The following is a 19,588-nucleotide window of genomic DNA, read 5'->3' on the forward strand; positions in this document are numbered from 1 at the left end:
AAAATCTTCCACTGATGGAGCGATTCACTCAGTGTGTGCAATAATAATAATCAACCCCCAACCTGCCAGAAAGGATCCTGTCCAAACAGGATGTTGACTCATGTTAGTAATAATGAAATTTAACAGTAACTATTAAATAATGTGAACAATTGGGGCATTTGTGGCCTTATGGTTTGAGAGTCGGACTTGTAACCTGAAGGTTGGCAGGAACGTACCGGCAGGAAACGACAGAGGTGACCTTGAGCATGGCACCTAACCAACCCAAATGCTCCCCAGGCGCCAAAGTGAATGGCTGCTCACTGCACCGAGTGTGTGTCAACGGTTAGCAGTGTGTGTGTGTTCAGTACTCACTGCTCCTAATGTGTGTGCACTAACTTGGATAGGTTAAATGCAGAGGACAAATTCCAAGTATGGGTTACCATACTTGGCCTTCATGTCACTTCACTTCACTTCACTTGGTAAACACATACATTTTACAATTAATCACAAACTTAATTTGAATCTCGATATTGATTCTTAAAATTCCAAGATCAAACTTACATATATACACAATATATTAAAAACGAAAAAGTGTATCCTTTGCTTTTTTTACGTACAGACGACACCATTGTCAAAACGATTCCCGTTCACATGGATACGTAAAAACAAAATTCGCGTTTTTGTAGTTTACTTACAGTAAAACAAAACAATAATGGAATCATTTTCAAAAACTTGCACTTGAATCCCATTTTCAGGCCTTTAAAACGCTGTTGCTATGTAAATGAACAGCCAAACCACATAAAAAAATTCTGTAGGCGCGTAGTGTTGTGTAAACCCTTATTCTCCTTGTGTTTGCAGTCCTGTGCCAGTTCGTTGTCGTACATTCCTTGTGTTCTGATTCCTGAAGCCATTGTCCTGCTACCAAGTGTTATCCTGCCAAGTCAACACGCCCGTTTTTCCCGGGTTTCTCCTGTTTTTTAGCCCTATCTCCCGGACCCCTCCCGGTTTGTTATTTCTCCCGGTAAACTCCCGTAATTTACCGCGGTCAAGCCAGCCGCGGTTTGAAAATACACGGTCAAGCCAGCCGCCAAAAAAAAAAGCGTGTGCGCCTATTACTGTGAATACGGTAATTTCAGTAACAGCAGAGAGAACGCGCTTTCAGAGCGCTTGAGTTGCCCGGATATCTCTCTCTCTCTCTCTCTCTCTCTCTCTCTCTCTCTCTCTCTCTCTCTCTCTCTCTCTCTCTCTCTCTCTCTCTTTTTTTTTTCTTCTTATCTATCTATCTATCTATCTATCTATCTATCTATCTATCTATCTATCTATCTATCTATCTATCTGTTTTCTTTATTTTTTCTCTCTCTTTCTCTCTCTCTCTCTCTTTCTATATTTTTCTTCTTTATCTATCTATCTATCTTTTTTCTTTCTTCTCTCTCTCTCTCTCTCTCTCTCTCTCTCTCTTTTTTTCTTCTTATCTATCTATCTATCTATCTATCTATCTTTTTTATTTCTTTCTTTTTTTCTATCTATCTATCTATCTATCTATCTATCTATCTATCTATCTATCTATCTATCTATCTTTTTTCTTTCTTCTCTCTCTCTCTCTCTTTTTTTCTTTCTTTTTTTCTATCTTTTTCTTCTTGTTTATCTATCTATCTATCTATCTATCTATCTATCTATCTATCTATCTATCTATCTATCTATCTATCTATCTATCTATCTATCTATCTATCTATCTATCTGTTTTCTTTATTTTCTCTCTCTCTTTCTCTCTCTCTCTCTCTTTTTTCATTATTTATATTCTTCTTTATCTATCTATCTATCTTTTTTCTTTCTTTTCTCTCTCTCTCTCTCTCTCTCTCTCTTTCTTTCTTTTTTCTTTTTTTTCTATCTTTTTCTTCTTCTTCTCTATCTATCTATCTATCTTTTTTCTTTCTTTCTTTTTTCTGTGAGAGACTATATAATAAGATGCCATATTTCGAGAGTTTTTGTACTTTGTTATCCTTTTAATATACATGTTGTCATTGCAAGTTGTGTATTTCTTTGACTAATGTTTTTTATTTTTCTTTGTAGGTCACATCTAGAGAATTTTATGTAGAGGTTTACAACATAATTATTTGCAAAAAAAAGCAGTAAAATAAAGTATACATTCTTTCTAAATACATCTTTTGGTTTTTGTTTTCATATATATTTTTTACTACATTAAAAGTTTCTGGAATTCAATGTCCCACCTAGTATGCACACCTCATTTGAAACCATTTTACCGCAGCATTTTGGAGATACGTCAATTTATTTGACTTTGGAGGCCTATAAAGTCCACATTTCTAATAAGTAGAAAAAACGAATGTCCATTTCTTATAGGGGACGTCCCATACGGTATGCACACCTCATATCAAAACATTTTACTGCAGCATTTTGGAGTTATGTCACATTTTACTACTTTAGAGGCCTATAAACACCTCATTTCTAATAAGTAGAAAAAACTAATGGCCATTTTTTTACAGGGGATATTCCATACAGTATGTACACCTCATATCAAACCATTTTACTGTAGCATTTTGGAGATATGTCACATTTTACTATCAGAGGCCTATAAAGACCTCATTTCTAATAAGTAGAAAAAACTAATGGTCAGTCCTTATAGGGGACACCCCATACAATATGCACACCTCATATCAAAGCATTTTACTGCAGCATTTTGGAGTTATGTCACATTTTACTACTTTAGAGGCCTATAAAGACCTCATTTCTAATAAGTAGAAAAAACGAATGGCCATTTCTTATAGTGGACGTCCCATACAGTATGCACACCTCATATCAAAACATTTTACTGTAGCATTTTGGAGATATGTCACATTTTACTATTTTAGAGGCCTATAAAGACCTCATTTCTAATAAGTAGAAAAAACTAATAGTCAGTTCTTATAGGGGACGTCCCATACGGTATGCACACCTCATATCAAAACATTTTACTGTAGCATTTTGGAGATATGTCACATTTTACTATTTTAGAGGCCTATAAAGACCTCATTTCTAATAAGTAGAAAAAACGAATGGCCATTTCTTATAGGGGATGTCCCATACAGTACGCACACCTCATATCAAAACATTTTACTGTAGCATTTTGGAGATATGTCACATTTTACTATTTTAGAGGCCTATAAAGACCTCATTTCTAATAAGTAGAAAAAACGAATGGCCATTTCTTATAGGGGATGTCCCATACAGTACGCACACCTCATATCAAAACATTTTACTGTAGCATTTTGGAGATATGTCACATTTTACTATTTTAGAGGCCTATAAAGACCTCATTTCTAATAAGTAGAAAAAACGAATGGTCAGTTCTTATAGGGGACGTCCCATACAGTATGTACACCTCATATCAAAACATTTTACTGTAGCATTTTGGAGATATGTCACATTTTACTATTTTAGAGGCCTATAAAGACCTCATTTCTAATAAGTAGAAAAAACGAATGGCCATTTCTTATAGGGGACGTCCCATACAGTATGCACACCTCATATCAAAACATTTTACTGTAGCATTTTGGAGATATGTCACATTTTACTATTTTAGAGGCCTATAAAGACCTCATTTCTAATAAGTAGAAAAAACGAATGGCCATTTCTTATAGGGGACACCCCATACAGTACGCACACCTCATATCAAAACATTTTACTGTATAGCATTTTGGAGATATGTCACATTTTACTATTTTAGAGGCCTATAAAGACCTCATTTCTAATAAGTAGAAAAAACGAATGGCCATTTCTTATAGGGGATGTCCCATACAGTACGCACACCTCATATCAAAACATTTTACTGTAGCATTTTGGAGATATGTCACATTTTACTATTTTAGAGGCCTATAAAGACCTCATTTCTAATAAGTAGAAAAAACGAATGGTCAGTTCTTATAGGGGACGTCCCATACAGTATGTACACCTCATATCAAAACATTTTACTGTAGCATTTTGGAGATATGTCACATTTTACTATTTTAGAGGCCTATAAAGACCTCATTTCTAATAAGTAGAAAAAACGAATGGCCATTTCTTATAGGGGACGTCCCATACAGTATGCACACCTCATATCAAAACATTTTACTGTAGCATTTTGGAGATATGTCACATTTTACTATTTTAGAGGCCTATAAAGACCTCATTTCTAATAAGTAGAAAAAACGAATGGTCAGTTCTTATAGGGGACGTCCCATACAGTATGTACACCTCATATCAAAACATTTTACTGTAGCATTTTGGAGATATGTCACATTTTACTATTTTAGAGGCCTATAAAGACCTCATTTCTAATAAGTAGAAAAAACGAATGGCCATTTCTTATAGGGGACGTCCCATACAGTATGCACACCTCATATCAAAACATTTTACTGCAGAGTTTTGGAGTTATGTCACATTTCACAACTTTAGAGGCCTATAAAGATCTCATTTCTAATAAGTAGAAAAAACTAATGGCCATTTCTTATAGGGGACACCCCATACAATATGCACACCTCATATCAAAGCATTTTACTGCAGCATTTTGGAGATTTGTCATATTTTACTACTTTAGAGGCCTATAAAACCCTCTTTTCTAATAAGTAGAAAAAACTAATGGTCAGTTTTTACAGGGGACGTCCCATACAGTATGCACACCTCATATCAAAACATTTTACTGCAGCATTTTGGAGTAACTTCACATTTTACTACTTCAGAGGCCTATAAAGACCTCATTTCTAATAAGAAGAAAAAAGTAATGGTCAGTTTTTACAGGGGACATCCCATACAGTATGCACACCTCATATAAAAGCATTTTACTGTAGCGTTTTGGAGTTTTGTCACATTTTACTACTTTAGAGGCCTAGAAAGACCTCATTTCTAATAAGTAGAAAAAACGAATGGCCATTTCTTATAGGGGACGTCCCATACAGTATGCACACCTCATATCAAAGCATTTTACTGTAGCGTTTTGGAGTTTTGTCACATTTTACTACTTTAGAGGCCTATAAAGACCTTATTTCTAATAAGTAGAAAAAACGAATGGCCATTTCTTATAGGGGACGTCCCATACAGTACGCACACCTCATATCAAAACATTTTACTGTAGCATTTTAGAGATATGTCACATTTTACTATTTTAGAGGCCTATAAAGACCTCATTTCTAATAAGTAGAAAAAAACGAATGGCCATTTCTCATAGGGGACGTCCCATACAGTACGCACACCTCATATCAAAACATTTTACTGTAGCATTTTGGAGATATGTCACATTTTACTATTTTAGAGGCCTAAAAAGACCTCATTTCTAATAAGTAGAAAAAACGAATGGCCATTTCTTATAGGGGACACCCCATACAATATGCACACCTCATATCAAAACATTTTACTGCAGAGTTTTGGAGTTATGTCACATTTTACAACTTTAGAGGCCTATAAAGATCTCATTTCTAATAAGTAGAAAAAACTCATGGCCATTTCTTATAGCGGACGTCCCATACAGTACGCACACCTCATATCAAAGCATTTTACTGCAGAGTTTTGGAGTTATGTCACATTTTACAACTTTAGAGGCCTATAAAGATCTCATTTCTAATAAGTAGAAAAAACTCATGGCCATTTCTTATAGGGGACGTCCCATACAGTACGTACACCTCATATCAAAGCATTTTACTGTAGCGTTTTGGAGTTTTGTCACATTTTACTACTTTAGAGGCCTAGAAAGACCTCATTTCTAATAAGTAGAAAAAACGAATGGCCATTTCTTATAGGGGACGTCCCATACAGTACGCACACCTCATATCAAAACATTTTACTGTAGCATTTTAGAGATATGTCACATTTTACTATTTTAGAGGCCTATAAAGACCTCATTTCTAATAAGTAGAAAAAACGAATGGCCATTTCTTATAGGGGACGTCCCATACAGTACGTACACCTCATATCAAAACATTTTACTGTAGCATTTTGGAGATATGTCACATTTTACTATTTTAGAGGCCTATAAAGACCTCATTTCTAATAAGTAGAAAAAACGAATGGCCATTTCTTATAGGGGACGTCCCATACAGTACGCACACCTCATATCAAAACATTTTACTGTAGCATTTTGGAGATATGTCACATTTTACTATTTTAGAGGCCTATAAAGACCTCATTTCTAATAAGTAGAAAAAACGAATGGCCATTTCTTATAGGGGACACCCCATACAATATGCACACCTCATATCAAAACATTTTACTGCAGAGTTTTGGAGTTATGTCACATTTTACAACTTTAGAGGCCTATAAAGATCTCATTTCTAATAAGTAGAAAAAACTAATGGCCATTTCTTATAGGGGACATCCCGTACAGTATGCACACCTCATATCAAAGCATTTTACTGCAGCATTTTGGAGTTTTGTCATATTTTACTATTTTAGAGGCCTATAAAGACCTCATTTCTAATAAGTAGAAAAAACGAATGGCCATTTCTTATAGGGGACGTCCCATACAGTATGCACACCTCATATCAAAACATTTTACTGCAGCATTTTGGAGTTTTGTCATATTTTACTATTTTAGAGGCCTATAAAGACCTCATTTCTAATAAGTAGAAAAAACGAATGGCCATTTCTTATAGGGGACGTCCCATACAGTATGCACACCTCATATCAAAGCATTTTACTGCAGCATTTTGGAGTTTTGTCATATTTTACTATTTTAGAGGCCTATAAAGACCTCATTTCTAATAAGTAGAAAAAACTAATGGCCATTTCTTATAGGGGACGTCCCATACGGTATGCACACCTCATATCAAAACATTTTACTGCAGAGTTTTGGAGTTATGTCACATTTTACAACTTTAGAGGCCTATAAAGATCTCATTTCTAATAAGTAGAAAAAACTAATGGCCATTTCTTATAGGGGACACCCCATACAATATGCACACCTCATATCGAAACATTTTACTGCAGCATTTTGGAGTTTTGTCATATTTTACTACTTTAGAGGCCTATAAAGACCTCATTTCTAATAAGTAGAAAAAACTAATGGCCATTTCTTATAGGGGACGTCCCATACAATATGCACACCTCATATCAAAACATTTTACTGCAGAGTTTTGGAGTTATGTCACATTTTACAACTTTAGAGGCCTATAAAGATCTCATTTCTAATAAGTAGAAAAAACTAATGGCCATTTCTTATAGGGGACACCCCATACAATATGCACACCTCATATCAAAACATTTTACTGCAGAGTTTTGGAGTTATGTCACATTTTACAACTTTAGAGGCCTATAAAGATCTCATTTCTAATAAGTAGAAAAAACTAATGGCCATTTCTTATAGGGGACGTCCCATACAATATGCACACCTCATATCAAAACATTTTACTGCAGAGTTTTGGAGTTATGTCACATTTTACAACTTTAGAGGCCTATAAAGATCTCATTTCTAATAAGTAGAAAAAACTAATGGCCATTTCTTATAGGGGACACCCCATACAATATGCACACCTCATATCGAAACATTTTACTGCAGCATTTTGGAGTTTTGTCATATTTTACTACTTTAGAGGCCTATAAAACCCTCTTTTCTAATAAGTAGAAAAAACTAATGGTCAGTTTTTACAGGGGACGTCCCATACAGTATACACACCTCATATCAAAACATTTTACTGCAGCATTTTGGAGTAACTTCACATTTTACTACTTTAGAGGCCTATAAAGACCTCATTTCTAATAAGTAGAAAAAACTAATGGTCAGTTCTTATAGGGGACATCCCATACAGTATGCACACCTCATATCAAAGCATTTTACTGTAGCGTTTTGGAGTTTTGTCACATTTTACTACTTCAGAGGCCTATAAAGACCTCATTTCTAATAAGTAGAAAAAAATAATGGCCATTTCTCATAGGGGACGTCCCATACAGTATGCAGTGCACGCCTCATATCAAAACATTTTACGGCAGCATTTTGGAGTTTTGTCACATTTTACTACTTCAGAGGCCTATAAAGACCTCATTTCTAAAAAGTAGAAAAAAGTAATGGTCAGTTCTTATAGGGGACGTCCCATATAGTATGCATACCTCATATCAAAGCATTTTATTGCAGCATTTTGGAGTTATGTCGAATTAGACTATTTTAGAGGCCTATAAATACCTCATTTCTAATAAGTAGAAAAAAGTAATGGTCAGTTTTTACAGGGGACGTCCCATACAGTATGCACACCTCATATAAAACCATTTTACTGTGGCGTTTTGGAGGTATGTCACATTTTACTACTTCAGAGGCCTAGAAAGACCGAATTTCTAATAAGTAGATAAAACTAATGGTCAGTTCTAATTGGGGACGTCCCATATAGTGTGCATACCTCATATCAAAACATTTTACTGCAGCATTTTGGAGTTATGTCACATTTTACTACTTCAGAGGCTTATAAAGACCTCATTTTAAATAAGTCGAAATTCAGAATTTGTAGAGTGGTTGCTGGCATCTTGTGAATGCTTGTGACGCCACTCACCGTCGTAACTGTGGACAACAACGCCAGTCCCACTCACAACCCAGTTCCCAGCCAAGATCACCCAAACTGTGAGGATCAGCAGCATGAGCCCACCGAAAGCAGCGAGAATGAATTCACTTGTCCCGTCCAACCTCCCTCTCCCACCACCTCTCCAAACCACTTGTAATAAATGTGTATGTTTCCTCAGTATCTGTATGTTTCTGCAGTCCCAAGACACTCCTGCCACCCAGTCATCTCCTCCTCCCATTTGTCCCGCAGTGCATCTCAGCCTCCTCTCAGTGGCACGGCTACATCTTGGGCCTGCTGGGAGCCATCTCCTCCTGGGAGTGTGGAGACTGTGGCTCCGCCTCCAGCCTCTGAGTGCACCGCCTCCACTCCACCTCTACCCATCGCCCTGGCTCCTGTGCTCTTACCACCCTCGACTCCAACGTGGACCATTGGCCATTCGGCCTCGCCGGGCTCCCTCGGCACGTCGGCTCCACTTGGGTTGGTCATCGCACCACTTTTGCCATGGACTTGTGGCCCATTTGTTGCCCTGTGGCCCTCCACCTCTTCAGCTTTGGCTAGCCCCGCACTCCCTCAGGCTCCACCTTCACAAATGGTCGCTCCAGCTCAGCCTCTAACCTCAGGATCCCTGCTTCCACCTCAGGGGGTCGTCGCTGCGGCCCAGCCACGGTCGCATAGGTCTTTGTGTCTCACTGCCTCATGGCTTCTCTGGCTACGCGGTGTGCTCCACATCCATCACTGTCGTCACCACCGGCAGTCCCCATGGTGGCGTCTGGACTCTTCACTCCATGGCTACTGCCTCCTGCACCGCCGCCGTGGGAGGCAGTCCTGGCTGTGGTCTAATTATTGGAAATGAGGTCTTTATACACCTCTAAAGTAGTAAAATGTTAAATAACTCAAAAATGCTGCATTAAAATGCTTTGATATGAGGTGTGCATACCGTATGGGACGTCCCCTATAAGAACTGACCATTAGTTTTTTCTACTTATTAGAAATGAGGTCTTTATAGGCCTCTGAAGTAGTAAAATGTTACAAAACTCCAAAATGCAGCTGTAAAATGTATTGATATGAGGTGTGCATACTATATGGGACGTCCCCAATAAGAAATGGCCATTAGTTTTTTCTACTTATTAGAAATGAGGTGTTTATGGGCCTCTAAAGTAGTAAAATGTGACAAAACTCCAAAACGCTACAGTGAAATGCTTTGATATGAGGTGTGCATACCGTATGGGACGTCCCCTATAAGAACTGACCATTAGTTTTTTCTACTTATTAGAAATTAGGTGTTTATGGGCCTCTGAAGTAGTAAAATGTGACAAAACTCCAAAATGCTGCAGTAAAATGCTTTGATATGAGGTGTACATACCGTATGGGACGTCCCCTATAAGAAATGGCCATTAGTTTTTTCTACTTATTAGAAATGAGGTCTTTATAGGCCTCTGAAGTAGTAAAATGTTACAAAACTCCAAAATGCTACAGTAAAATGCTTTGATATGAGGTGTGCATGCCGTATGGGACGTCCCCTATAATAGCTGACCATTAGTTTTTTCTACTTATTAGAAATGAGGTCTTTATAGGCCTCTGAAGTAGTAAAATGTTACAAAACTCCAAAATGCTACAGTAAAATGCTTTGATATGAGGTGTGCATACCGTATGGGACGTCCCCTATAAGAACTGACCATTAGTTTTTTCTACTTATTAGAAATGAGGTGTTTATGGGCCTCTGAAGTAGTAAAATGTTACAAAACTCCAAAATGCTACAGTAAAATGCTTTGAAATGAGGTGTGCATACCGTATGGGACGTCCCCTATAAGAACTGACCATTAGTTTTTTCTACTTATTAGAAATGAGGTCTTTATAGGCCTCTGAAGTAGTAAAATGTTACAAAACTCCAAAATGCTACAGTAAAATGTATTGATATGAGGTGTGCATACCGTATGGGACGTCCCCTATAATAGCTGACCATTAGTTTTTTCTACTTATTAGAAATGAGGTCTTTATAGGCCTCTGAAGTAGTAAAATGTTACAAAACTCCAAAATGCTACAGTAAAATGCTTTGATATGAGGTGTGCATACCGTATGGGACGTCCCCTATAAGAACTGACCATTAGTTTTTTCTACTTATTATAAATAAGGTCTTTATAGGCCTCTGAAGTAGTAAAATGGGAAATAACTCCAAAATGCTGCAGTAAAATGCTTTGATATGAGGTGTGCATACTGTATGGGACGTCCCCTGTAAAAACTGACCATTACTTTTTTCTACTTATTAGAAATTAGGTTTTTATAGGCCTCTAAAGTAGTAAAATGTGAAAACTCCAAAACGCTACAGTAAAATGCTTTGATATGAGGTGTGCATACCGTATGGGACGTCCCCTATAAGAACTGACCATTCGTTTTTTCTACTTATTAGAAATGAGGTCTTTATAGGCCTCTGAAGTAGTAAAATGTTACAAAACTCCAAAATGCTACAGTAAAATGTATTGATATGAGGTGTGCATACCGTATGGGACGTCCCCTATAAGAACTGACCATTAGTTTTTTCTACTTATTAGAAATGAGGTCTTTATAGGCCTCTGAAGTAGTAAAATGTTACAAACCTCCAAAACGCTACAGTAAAATGCTTTGATATGAGGTGTGCATACTGTATGGGACGTCCCCTGTAAAAACTGACCATTACTTTTTTCTACTTATTAGAAATTAGGTTTTTATAGGCCTCTAAAGTAGTAAAATGTGACAACTCCAAAACGCTACAGTAAAATGCTTTGATATGAGGTGTGCATACCGTATGGGACGTCCCCTATAAGAACTGACCATTAGTTTTTTCTACTTATTAGAAATGAGGTGTTTATGGGCCTCTGAAGTAGTAAAATGTGACAAAACTCCAAAATGCTGCAGTAAAATGCTTTGATATGAGGTGTGCATACTGTATGGGACGTCCCCTGTAAAAACTGACCATTACTTTTTTCTACTTATTAGAAATTAGGTTTTTATAGGCCTCTAAAGTAGTAAAATGTGAAAACTCCAAAACGCTACAGTAAAATGCTTTGATATGAGGTGTGCATACCGTATGGGACGTCCCCTATAAGAACTGACCATTCGTTTTTTCTACTTATTAGAAATGAGGTCTTTATAGGCCTCTGAAGTAGTAAAATGTTACAAAACTCCAAAATGCTACAGTAAAATGTATTGATATGAGGTCTGCATACCGTATGGGACGTCCCCTATAAGAACTGACCATTAGTTTTTTCTACTTATTAGAAATGAGGTGTTTATGGGCCTCTGAAGTAGTAAAATGTGACAAAACTCCAAAATGCTGCAGTAAAATGCTTTGATATGAGGTGTGCATACTGTATGGGACGTCCCCTGTAAAAACTGACCATTACTTTTTTCTACTTATTAGAAATTAGGTTTTTATAGGCCTCTAAAGTAGTAAAATGTGACAACTCCAAAACGCTACAGTAAAATGCTTTGATATGAGGTGTGCATACCGTATGGGACGTCCCCTATAAGAACTGACCATTAGTTTTTTCTACTTATTAGAAATGAGGTGTTTATGGGCCTCTGAAGTAGTAAAATGTGACAAAACTCCAAAATGCTGCAGTAAAATGCTTTGATATGAGGTGTGCATACTGTATGGGACGTCCCCTGTAAAAACTGACCATTACTTTTTTCTAATTATTAGAAATTAGGTTTTTATAGGCCTCTAAAGTAGTAAAATGTGACAACTCCAAAACGCTACAGTAAAATGCTTTGATATGAGGTCTGCATACCGTATGGGACGTCCCCTATAAGAACTGACCATTAGTTTTTTCTACTTATTAAAAATGAGGTGTTTATGGGCCTCTGAAGTAGTAAAATGTGACATAACTCCAAAATGCTGCAGTAAAATGCTTTGATATGAGGTGTGCATACTGTATGGGACGTCCCCTATAAGAACTGACCATTAGTTTTTTCTACTTATTAGAAATGAGGTGTTTATGGGCCTCTGAAGTAGTAAAATGTGACAAAACTCCAAAATGCTGCAGTAAAATGCTTTGATATGAGGTGTGCATACTGTATGGGACGTCCCCTGTAAAAACTGACCATTACTTTTTTCTAATTATTAGAAATTAGGTTTTTATAGGCCTCTAAAGTAGTAAAATGTGACAACTCCAAAACGCTACAGTAAAATGCTTTGATATGAGGTCTGCATACCGTATGGGACGTCCCCTATAAGAACTGACCATTAGTTTTTTCTACTTATTAAAAATGAGGTGTTTATGGGCCTCTGAAGTAGTAAAATGTGACATAACTCCAAAATGCTGCAGTAAAATGCTTTGATATGAGGTGTGCATACCGTATGGGACGTCCCCTATGAGAACTGACCATTAGTTTTTTCTACTTATTAGAAATGAGGTGTTTATGGGCCTCTGAAGTAGTAAAATGTGACAAAACTCCAAAACGCTACAGTAAAATGCTTTGATATGAGGTGTGCATACTGTATGGGACGTCCCCTATAAGAACTGACCATTAGTTTTTTCTACTTATTAGAAATGAGGTCTTTATAGGCCTCTGAAGTAGTAAAATGTTACAAAACTCCAAAATGCTACAGTAAAATGCTTTGATATGAGGTGTGCATACTGTATGGGACGTCCCCTATAAGAACTGACCATTTTTTTTTCTACTTATTAGAAATAAGGTCTTTATAGGCCTCTGAAGTAGTAAAATGTGAAATAACTCCAAAATGCTACAGTAAAATGCTTTGATATGAGGTGTGCATACTGTATGGGACGTCCCCTATAAGAAATGGCCATTAGTTTTTTCTACTTATTAGAAATAAGGTCTTTATAGGCCTCTGAAGTAGTAAAATGTGAAATAACTCCAAAATGCTGCAGTAAAATGCTTTGATATGAGGTGTGCATACTGTATGCGGTGTCCCCTATAAGAAATGGCCATTAGTTTTTTCTACTTATTAGAAATGAGGTCTTTATAGGCCTCTGAAGTTGTAAAATTTGACAAAACTCCAAAATGCTGCTGTAAAATGCTTTGATATGAGGTGTGCATACTGTATGGGACGTCCCCTATAAGAACTTACCATTAGTTTTTTTCTACTTATTAGAAATAAGGTCTTTATGTGCCTCTGGAGTAGTAAAATGTGAAATAACTCCAAAATGCTGCAGTAAAATGTATTGATATGAGGTGTGCATACTGTATGGGACGTCCCCTATAAGAAAGGGCCATTACTTTTTTCTACTTAGTAGAAATGAGGTCCTTATAGGCCTCTGAAGTAGTAAAATGTGAAATAACTCAGAAAAACTGCAGTAAAATATTTTGATATGAGGTGTGCATACTGTATGGGACGTCCCCTATAAGAACTGACCATTAGTTTTTTCTACTTATTTGAAATAAGGTCTTTATAGGTCTCTGAAGTAGTAAAATGTGACAAAACTCCAAAATGCTGCAGTAAAATGTTTTGATATGAGGTGTGCATACTGTATGGGACGTCCCCTATAAGAACTGACCATTAGTTTTTTCTACTTATTAGAAATGAGGTCTTTATAGGCATCTAAAGTAGAAAAATGTGACAAAACTCCAAAACGCTACAGTAAAATGCTTTGATATGAGGTGTGCATACTGTATGGGACGTCCCCTATAAGAACTGACCATTAGTTTTTTCTACTTATTAGAAATGAGGTCTGTATAGGCCTCTAAAGTAGTAAAATGTGACAAAACTCCAAAATGCTGCAGTAAAATGTTTTGATATGAGGTGTGCATACTGTATGGGACGTCCCCTATAAGAACTGACCATTAGTTTTTTCTACTTATTAGAAATGAGGTCTTTATAGGCATCTAAAGTAGTAAAATGTGACAAAACTCCAAAACGCTACAGTAAAATGCTTTGATATGAGGTGTGCATACTGTATGGGACGTCCCCTATAAGAACTGACCATTAGTTTTTTCTACTTATTAGAAATGAGGTCTGTATAGGCCTCTGAAGTCGAATAAATTGACGTATCTCCAAAATGCTACAGTAAAATGTGACATTGAATTTCAGAAACTTTTAATGTAGTAAAAAATATATATGAAAACAAAAAAGATGTATTTAGAAAGAATGTATACTTTATTTTACTGCTTTTTTTTGCAAATAATTATGTTGTAAACCTCTACATAAAAATTCTCTAGATGTGACCTATAAAGAAAAAAAAAAAAACATTAGTCAAAGAAATACACAACTTGCAAAGACAACATGAGTGTAAATTAAAAGGATAACAGAGTAAAGTACAAAAACTCTCAAAATACGGCATCTTATTATATCGTCTCTCACAGATAGATAGATAGATAGATAGATAGATAGATAGATAGATAGATAGATAGATAGATAGATAGATAGATAGATAGATAGATAGATAGATAGATAGATAGATAAAGAAAAAAGAAAGAGAGAAGAAAAAGATAGAAAAAAGAAGACAAAAAGAAAAGAGAAAGAGAAAAAAAGAAAGAGAAAAAAAGAAAGAAAAAGATAGAAAAAAGAAAGAAAGAAAGAAAGAAAGAGAGAGAGAAAAGAAAGAAAAAAGAAAGAAAGAAAGAAAGAAAGAAAGAGAGAGAGAAAAGAAAGAAAAAAGAAAGAAAGAAAGAAAGAGAGAGAGAAAAGAAAGAAAAAAGATAGATAGATAGATAGATAGATAGATAGATAGATAGATAGATAGATAGATAGATAGATAGATAGAAAAAGAAAAAAGAAAGAGAGAGAGAAAGAGAAAAAAAGAAAAAAGATAAAGAGAGAGAGAGAGAGAGAGAGAGAGAGAGAGAGAGAGAGAGAGAGAGAGAGAGAGAGAGAGAGAGAGAGAGATATCTGGGCAACTCAAGCGCTCTGAAAGCGCGTTCTCTCTGCTGTTACTGAAATTACCGTATTCACAGTAATAGGCGCACACGCTTTTTTTTTGGGCGGCTGGCTTGACCGTGTATTTTCAAACCACGGCTGGCTTGACCGCAGTCATAATTTGCATGGCCCAAACTCCTTTATGAATAATAGGACCAATATGTTTGTCTAATGTTGACCAGTTTCCAGATCTTTTATTAAATGCATTATATTCACACAATCCACACACCATATACAATTTCAACCCGTTTGTCACCTCAACCTGGCAACCTATAACCCAGTTGTGCAGTCGCGGAAAGTTTAACCCGAAAGCGAGCCGATAGACATGTGTCCCCGCAAAGAAGCCTACCTCTTGCTATTCTCAAACACACACACCCCAACCACCCCCAACCCTCCCGGATTTTGAAAACCAAATGTTGACAGGTATGTTGACCGGTCCTGTTTCACGAGGTAGTTTTTGTTTTATTTTTATAACAAATAAAAGCCCATTTCTCTTTGAGTCCTCACCTCATCCCTCACCCCTTGACAGAGCTTCGCCTAATAACAGAGTGCAAACAGAGAAGTCAACAAATGACTCTTGTGTTCCTTTTTTATTAGTGAGCCAATAACATCCAGTACAGCGTATGAAGTCCCATTCATGAATAGATGACTATTAAAGAGCCGATTCGTTTTAGTGAACCAAATACAGCAGAAGTAGTACAGTTCGATTCACAAACAAATTACTCTTACGAGCCGGTTCTTTTAATGAATCATTCAGAAAGATTCAGGAGCTACCGGTGAATCAGTGCTTAACTGAATGAACATGTATCCATTAGAGCATCAATATCACCAAGATATCATTACTTTCAGTATCATTACTTTCACCAATAATGCTAATACAATTTAGAGATTTTCTTAAATATGTAATAGTGAATTATTTAAAATAAATGTTCATGTTTTATGTTTTAATAAAAACGGTCAAGATTATATGAAACTCATTCATTTTTAGGTTCAACAGCACTTCTGAAAAGTCATTTCTCTCAACAAAGCCTGTGTAAAGGTGTCTTTTCTTCTCCAAAGGTGGTGACTGATCCTGATTGATCCTGCTCATCTAATGCTGCAGGGAACATGGAATCGAAAACCATCTTTGAACGTGTTCAGTGAACCAGGTCAGAGTACTCAGAGGGGCCTCTCAAATAGGGCACACTTTTTTACACAACGCTTAGACAATGTGAGAGACAGAGAGAAAATGTATATTTTATTGCACATCATTTAGTCTTATCATTATTTTATTTCTGATGTAATTACAAGCCGTGACGAGAAATTGCTTTATAATGGCTAATTTTCATATCAAACTGCCAAGTTTTCTCATATTCTCTCCCTCTCAATCATTCTCTCAAAGATGCACCTCTGTTTTTACATCTTCTCCTCACCTGTTATTTCTTTGCAACAGTGCACCACTCTCTCCCTCTCTGGCTGTCTGCTGCAGGTAAGGACATGTAAACACTACAGCTATAATCCCTGTAATGCAGAGATGTGACAAGCTCAGTGCCGGTGGCAGCTTTAATGGCATTACTGCTAATTCCAATCAAACAAAGACAGAGCCTGGAAAGCTCTGCTCGGAAGCTTTTAAGCAAAGACTCAGTCAGAGAGTATTGGTGAAAGGTGAAGAACAGAAATAAATCCATGTGGGTTTATTGCAGGTCAAACAGAGGTAACGTGAAAATGGCAAAATGTACTTCTTAAAAGGTGCTATTCTTAGCAATACTGATAGAAAGCGACAAAAAGAGAGCTGAAGATATTTCATTAGACATCAGCTTGCAGTGCCAATGATGGTTTTCTTTCTGAAAATATTTTGAATGAATTATATATTAATGGGAATGTAGCTCAGAAAGGCTCAAATTCTCAAGGCTAATTAGTGAATAGAATGGGATAATGGTTAGTTTTATTCAAATGAGATGAAAATTATTTGCTGGCTGGCTGACTGGCTTGTTTTGAATTACAAATATCCACATTCTCTTTCTGAACACTGTTTATTATGGTAAATATGCTATCAGAAAAAAGAGGAACTCCTCAAAAAAAACAAAAAAAAAAGGGTCAGGGGGAAAAGAATGAGTGACAGACAGAGAATGACACAGACGGCATGAGAAGGACAGCGCATGTGTTGTGACAGAAGCATAAATGAAGCTTGATGGAAATGACCAGCAGCTTTGTGATATCAATGGCAGCAAACATCATTAACCCTGCGTTTCCCTGCAGGTCAGCCGGCAGCAGTGTCCAGTCACACATAAGCTCAGTCCTGTCACTGCTGATCAGCACAGGCATTGAAAGACAGGCACATCACCGCCTCTGTGTTTACAACCACAATTACACAGCACTCACTCACTACACATGCCTCTAATATGTGTGGGTGTGTTTCTATTGATTTATATGTGAGTGGATTAAACTTTTGGACGGGATTGTGGGCTGCAAATTTTCTTCTCTGCATTATTATGGAAATTGCTTTGTGTGTTGCAGCTCACTGTCTGTCAGCAATCAAGACCCCTTAGCACTTCCACATTCTGCTCATGGCAATCGCACCGAGCGAAAAGAGTGTGAGGAAGTGAAATCTAATGTCTAACTGTGTTTCTTGAGCTCATAGAAAATCATCATCTTTATGGCTTTATGGCAACTTTTAGGTCAAATCTGCTGCATATAAACACTGCAGACCCCATCAAGCTCAAAAAAACATTTCTCATTCATCATAAACCACTGGCATTGGTATAAGTAATATGAAAAAGAAAAAAGAAAACTCTTTTGCACTGCTCTAAAGACAAAAGGATTTTAGAGTGTGTGCATAAGGCGATTTCTGGTGGACAGATTGAATGAGTGGATGAGTGGAGGAGTCTCTCCGGGAGATTATTGACCCAGAAGCTCATGAGAGGTGGAGGAGGAAGAGGAGGAGGAGCCTACAACCAAATGGCTTGGTGATAATGATGAACTGGCATGGAACAACAGGAAATACAAGGAGGATCCCTTTTCCACACTATGACTGCAGGACATTCATTGGCAATGCAAACTAACAGCATTGAGGTTGAATACTTACTGTATAACTGTACCGTATAACCGTATAACCACAAGTTCTATTGTCTTTTCCACATTCCAATTATATTAGTGGCCACTGACATTTGTTCCCCAGGTTGATTCTTATATTTGGTCCCTTTATATCCAAGCATGTGCTTTCAAAAATGAAAGCAATAAATATTGACTGCATAAAAGTTGTCCCTAATATTTTCTTTAAATAGGCCTTGCCATCTTAGGAGCTTAAGCTCTGAATGCCTCTAGATGTGGGTGTGGATTTGTTGTAGAGAGGGCAAGTCAGGGGAACGCACAGGATGACAGAACAATATGATGCTGAATGAACTGCTGATGTGACACGTTAAAGGAATCTACTATTTGATCATATTGAGATCTATACACTCACGTACCTCCAGACCTGTGCCAGCTGAAGAACGTGCACGACGCTTTGGAAGAGCCACACGCAGGCTCTGCAGCAGCTCTGAGCGTTGCTCCGGGTTCCGGTGACCGCAGCGGAGCGGCCAGCGCCCCGCTGATCGCTGTCCTTGGTGCTGAAGTGGCTCTCCGCATTGGACGCCGCTACCAATGCAGCCGCAGCCGTGCCGCTCCCGTTGGCGTCCGAGTAATCGTAGGCGAACCATCGGAAGCTGAGCACCTGCACCACCACAGACGGAATGATGATAAAAATGAGTGTCAGAGCGAACCACAAGTAGTTCCGTCTGAGATAGTATTCGGCAGCCAGCCACAGGTCTGAAGCCCCGTCCGAGAAAAAGACCAAGAGGGCGCAGAGGGTCCAGCAGCAGTCCAGGAGCGAATACTGCTTCCCGACGGGACGCCACTGTGGCGAGCGCTTCTCCAGCCCGGGGAGGCACGTCGGCGGAATGTCATTCTGCAAAGAAACGGCTGTACCGTCTGATTTCGCGGCCATGTTTGTTGTAGAAAAGAGAGTAGATGAAAAGGAGAGACGGGCGTGTGGGTGGGAGGGGGTCGTGTGTCTGTGTGGGAGGGAGAAAAGAGGGCTGGGACTGGGACGAAAACGCTTCTCGTCATTCCTGCTTGAACATCTAGCTCCTGTTTTTCCACATGAAAGCAATTTATCACGGCAGTCGATGCCAGTAACACTACATGACAGTGGGTGTGCACGCACGTGTTTAGTTTTTGTTCACAAGCCTATAATGTGATATAGCTAAGATGAAAAAAACAG

At 37.7% G+C, this 19,588-nt stretch overlaps 1 protein-coding gene across 1 annotated transcript in view; it reads right to left on the reverse strand.

The window, feature by feature from the left end:
- xkr7a (XK related 7a) overlaps positions 1-19,340 on the reverse strand; it is a 30,042-nt gene extending 10,702 nt beyond the window's left edge. The window contains exon 1 of the mRNA XM_084428734.1: positions 18,795-19,340. Coding sequence (XP_084284860.1) covers positions 18,795-19,312 — 518 coding nt within the window. The 5' untranslated portion in view covers positions 19,313-19,340. The remainder of the gene's footprint in view (positions 1-18,794) is intronic.
- Positions 19,341-19,588: the final 248 nt, after the last annotated feature.

Source organism: Rutilus rutilus, assembly GCF_951802725.1.
Source record: "Rutilus rutilus genome assembly, chromosome: 13".
Classification (NCBI taxonomy): domain Eukaryota; kingdom Metazoa; phylum Chordata; class Actinopteri; order Cypriniformes; family Leuciscidae; genus Rutilus; species Rutilus rutilus.